Raw genomic sequence first — 5,593 nt, 5'->3', positions numbered from 1 at the left:
GTCGTCTACACTGATAAAGGGTTTAATTGATTATAGCTACCTAAGATAGGCCAACATGTGTTGTCTTTATTCTAAATTCAGAGAAAGACATGACAAATGTTGTAATTTATTTCGTATCTAGAGATGGAAGATGTAATGAACTTATATTTTGAAAATTTAAACAAAGAATTCTATCATGAAAGCAAACAGATATTTGATGTTGTGCTGATAATTCTTGACTGAAACTAAAAGGCCCAATACAAAATATCTTATCACACTTTGAGACTATATGATAAATGAGTCTATTATTGAAAAGGTTTTATGCCATATTGTTTTGACAGAATATAGAGTTTACTACGACTACACGTATTTTAAAATACATGTAATAATGTTACGATAGTAATATACCGACATAGTATTGTATATAGCTCATTGGTATGCCTTTGTGTTATATATCCCGGTTTGTATGTTTTGCCGAGTTTATAATTTATTTCATCAGGCTTTGTTTCTGTGCCATTACAGGGAATTTTGGTTGTCGTTTGGACAGCCGTCTTATGCAACAGATTATCCATTTAGAACTGTCTTTTTTATCTGCAATGTGCAGATACACGATGTTTCTTGCACACCGGACTGGCGTTTCCGGGGATTTTACCCATGCTGGCAAAACCCATCTGGCACCCCCATGCCAGATGACTCTCGTGCTGTTAATTATAACTAGTTGTTCATGCACCGATAAAGTATTGTTTATGTAAAAACACGAAAAAAGCAGGTACCTTGATAGTTTCTCTCCGTTCCTTACAGTATTTTTTTTTTCATACCGCATTTTTATCTACCTGGGAAGGCACTCATTTCCTGATAGATATTTCACGAACAGGAAGGGCTAGAGACTTGGGGTCGGTCTTATCTTGTAACTAAATACATACATGAAATAGTGATGGATAGTTTGTGTAATTTTCTGAAGGATTTATTTTACAACGGCCTGGAAAGTGAACACACTACTCGCAGGCTCGAATCTCTGGATTAAGGCCTTCAGAAGATCGTACATCACATAAATCGGGCTCATATTTTACTACATATTTTTTCATTTTGAACTCATCTAGGATGAACACAGGGTATTTATCAGTCTGGTCATGTATTATTGTCCCAGGTCCGATACTCGTGTCTGTGCTTAAAAGGATCTGCTTACCCAAACATTTACAATATTATTGAATAATAAACATAATATATTATTACTAATTATCGCGTTGATAAAGAAATGTATAGCGTTTTTATACAAATACAACTGTAACGTTAAAAGGTCATTATGTTTATTGGTATATCGCATTTCAACTCTGGTATTTCATTAACTAATATAAAGATTTGAATGAATTAACATGTACGACAATGCCTCGCAACTCAAATGACACGAATTCTATGATATTGCTATTCGGATCAGAAAACTGATGACGCTAAAGAAGCGTTTTTGTTATTATTGACTTTGATCAAATATTTTTCCTTTACGCTATAGTCTTCATGCTATTGCTGTTTTGAAGGTATTGACAACTTATCTATGGTGGCTGATATAGGACATCAAGTCAAGTCGAAACAACGAAACATTTAATTTGTCTTGGATCCCAAGGACAACGCGTCAACACGATTTTTTTGTTGATGCATTTAGCGAGTGTCCCATCATGAAATAAAATGTTTCTTTCCGCCGCGTACAGATTCTATTATAATGTCTCATTTTAAGTTTCGTTTCGTTTGGTCGCGTTGGTGCGAGCGACAAAGTTACACGCAAAACTTTCACAGTGTCATTATGGCTCGTTGGCACGTGTAACAGGACGACACTACGAAATAAAACCACCATGCACGCGTTACTGCGACTTACCCAAAAGTCCCAGATCAGTCATAACCAATGATTTGTTTACCGTCAACAATCTTAAAAGAGTGTAAGTAGTTATAACGAGTATTCATAATTCTTATGTATCAAAATGCTTAAATCTCGACTTACGAAAAATGTGTGTCATACATTTATATGGTCTTTATAAGCATGCGAAAATACAATAGATGGTTATCACCTTTTTAAAGAGTATTATCGTTTTGGGAAATCGTGAAATAACTACAGATCAGTCTCAAAATTTCGCTACATAGCGGTTTGTCTCACAATGTCTAGTACAATATCATATACCTTTGTCGCACACAGTATAACTGCAATTAATCAAGTTGTTCTTGCCCTTAATTGTTATGAAAAGCATATGTAAAATACAAGACATGTAAAATACTGTAGCAAATATTTACGCTAATATTTTAGCTCGAAATTTTAACAAAAATTTTAAGAAACACAAAAGACATTTTGTTCGTTTTCATTTTGGGCGGAGAGTAGATATAGCGTTTCAGTCATGAATAATGAAGGAATGATACTACATGTATTACTTTTGGTTATACTGGAATAGACTCAGATTACGAATATTAAAATTTGTTAAAAATCTGCCGTCTTAATGAAAGTGACATTTGTAAACACAGCAACAAACAAAACATTAAAAGAGAATGATTATCAGTTGCTTTTTATCTACCTTGCATATACTGTAACAATGTTCAAGTTACGAATGCCGATGAAATTATCAGAATAAAAAGCAAATTGTTCTCAATCTATGTCGCGAAGTTCGCGATTTTTTATTAGTTTATTTCTTTATACGTTTATTTGTTATACTTTGGTCCGTCAGAGCCAGTTTTTCTGCTCCACGAATTTTTTTGTTCATTCCTCGAAAGCACGAAATTTCACACTTCTCCTTTATTTCTGGATTTTTCTCTGAGTTGCTCTGTGGGAGCTCCTTTTTTTTCTTTTGTATTTTTTGTATTTTTCGTGATTTGGAGCGTTAGCAGCGTTCTTTTCTCTTGCTCTGACGGAATTAGTATCACGTATAACTCACTTTTCTTATATTTTTCATGCATTTGTAATATCAGTATAAATACTCTGAAAAGCCAGAAAAAGTTGTTAGTTAAAATAAAATAGTAAACTCGACAAGGTTTGTTTGTGTTTCAGTGTGGATTCGCCACATTGTTTGGCGCCGGAACCCGGGAATTTTAAATTGGGAGTCAAACAAACTAACAAAATAAAAGAATTAAGAAAAAAGACGGGTGTTTAATTCTGCAATCGTGAAATACTCAAATGTGAAAAGGAATACGTGATTTAAGTGAAATATATTAAGCAAAAATTCGTTGGTGATAATAAGTACCGGATAAAAAATGTCAAACCTGACTTACATCAAAGGTGTCAGAACTAGGCATAGGAATAGCTTACAGAGAGAAATTGAACATGTTGAAGAATTATTAAGTCATAATCTAGAAGAAGTTGATATAGAGCAGGAAATTGTGAGTACAAATAAGTGTTTGAAAGCACTAAAATCTTACTGTGAAAAAGTGGAAATTCAGTGTAAAAGATACGCGACCGCAATAGGTGATAGTGATGAGGAATTGACTGAACAAATAATGGATGAAGACTACAACTTATGTTCTAAATCAATGGAATATTATGCTGAGTTAGAGGAATACAAAGAGAGGTTATTAAAGAAAAAAGAGACAACTGACCTAAAAACAACTGAACCTAAACATGCTTTTGCATTACAGGAAGAAATGCAATCATTCATGATGAAACAAAGTGAACGTCAACAAGAGTTTATAGAACGACAGAGTCAGCGACAGCAGATTTTTATGGAAAAACAAAGTGAACAGCAACAGGAATTAATGGAAAAAATCAGTGGAACACGGGAACATTCGAAATCTGTGAAGTTGCCAAAACTTGACTTAACATCGTTCAGTGGTAATAAGCTTAAGTGGCCTGAGTTTTGGGATTCATTTGATTGTGCTGTTCATGGTAACGACAAGTTGTCTGATATTGAGAAATTCAGTTATCTACGAAGTAAGTTAGTGGGAGAAGCAAAGGCGTCCATTTCGAGATTGGCGCTTTCCAATGATAATTATGCAGTAGCAATTGCATTATTGCAGGATAGATATGGAAAGAAACAAGAAATAATAGATCTCCATTATAGCAAGTTGATGACTATCGTTCCCCCTACGAGTAAGACTGATAGCCTTCGTTTCTTCTTAGATACGATTGAGAAGCATCTCAGAAGTTTAGAAGTGTTGCGGGAAAATGTGAATCAAAGTATGTTTGTATCAATGATAAAGTCAAAAGTTCCAAAAGACGTACTTCTGCATTTGGAAGTTCAAAAGGGTTCTGAAAAAGAATGGACTGTTGCAGACTTAATGAAACAGTTGAGAGCATACATTATTGCAAGAGAACGAACAGAGCAGGACGATTCTCCAAACAGTGGCAATAGTGAAAGGAGTAGAAACTTTCGCTATGAAAGGTCAGTGAAACCAGCTAATTTTAAATACAGGAGATATGACATGAGAGGTAAAGATAAATTTGTAAATTCGCGTCGGAACACGGAGCATACAAGCTCAGCTGAAGCCTTGGTATCTACGGACAAACCACGTACCCCGAAAAGTTATGCTGATCAGTGTAGATACTGTAAGAAGAGTCACTGGAGTGACGAATGTCCGACTTACCGGACCATAGAATCACGCAAAAAGATGCTGAAAGACTCTTGTTTTAAATGTTTGAAGTTCGGACACCTTAGCAGAGAATGTAAGGGAAACAAGGTGTGCGTTTACTGTGGTGAAAGGAACGTCCACCACAGAAGTTTGTGTCCGAAAAAGTTTATACATAATGCAGTTAATGAAACTGTTCATGTTATGGAGGAAATAACAACAGAGACGGGATTAGCTGAAATTTCGGACGAAAATGTTTTAGTCTCAACGGGAGAAATAGTGTTAATGCAAACTGCATCAACGGAAGTAGTGAATCTTGCGAAAACAAAAAGTCGGCAACTGCGTCTTCTGCTCGACTCAGGTTCACAAAGGACGTATATATCTGAACGTTTAGCAGAGCAGCTGAAACTAGAGAAAGGTCAGACATAAGAAATAAAACTCGCAACATTTGGATGTGACAAGCCAAAGGTTATCAAAACCGCATCAACAAAGTTACAAGTAAAACTAAAAGGTGGGAAATACATGACAATCACTGCAAACATTGTACCAAAGATAACTGAGACAATAGAAAGAAAACCAGTGCAGATACAAGAGTCGAAAAATATCTACGACTTGTTAAATAATGTGGAACTAGCTGATACACTTCCTAGAGAAAATGAAAGATCAACAATAGAACTCCTTATAGGAAATGATTACTATTTGGATTTTATCCTTCCACAGAAGATAGAGGTACAAAAAGGTCTTTACCTGCTTAATTCAAAACTTGGATGGATATTGACAGGACGATCTGGAGAAATTGAAGTAGACAAGAATGATGCAAGTATGTTGATTCTAACTTATGGAACGAACATTGGAAATACGAACGTGTTTACAAGTATCGACAAGGTGGTGCCCAGTAAACCGGATTTGGAAGACGTCTGGAACATGGAATCCATAGGAGTGTATGATAATGACAAGAAACCCGATGATAAAATTGCCATGGAACAGTTTCAGAAAACACTTAAGTTCCAGGACGGAAGGTACCAAGTCACTTGGCCATGGAAGGAAGACAATACTAACTTGCCCACAAATAAAGGTCTTG

The 5,593-nt window shown here is 35.5% G+C and overlaps 1 protein-coding gene across 1 annotated transcript; it reads left to right on the top strand.

Moving 5' to 3' along the window:
- Positions 1-3,204: 3,204 nt before the first annotated feature.
- LOC123523269 (uncharacterized) lies at positions 3,205-4,941 on the top strand. The gene has a single exon (XM_053535800.1). It carries the CDS (start codon positions 3,205-3,207, stop codon positions 4,939-4,941), a length of 1,737 nt encoding a protein of 578 aa, XP_053391775.1.
- Positions 4,942-5,593: the final 652 nt, after the last annotated feature.

Source organism: Mercenaria mercenaria, unplaced genomic scaffold (genome assembly GCF_021730395.1).
Source record: "Mercenaria mercenaria strain notata unplaced genomic scaffold, MADL_Memer_1 contig_5094, whole genome shotgun sequence".
Taxonomy (NCBI): domain Eukaryota; kingdom Metazoa; phylum Mollusca; class Bivalvia; order Venerida; family Veneridae; genus Mercenaria; species Mercenaria mercenaria.
The sequence above is the reverse complement of the archived record's forward strand: the minus strand, read 5'-3'. Positions and strand labels throughout refer to the sequence as shown.

Coding starts and splice junctions, on each gene's coding strand:
- LOC123523269 (XM_053535800.1), top strand. CDS start 3,205: ATGTCAAACCTGACTTACATCAAAGGTGTCAGAACTAGGCATAGGAAT.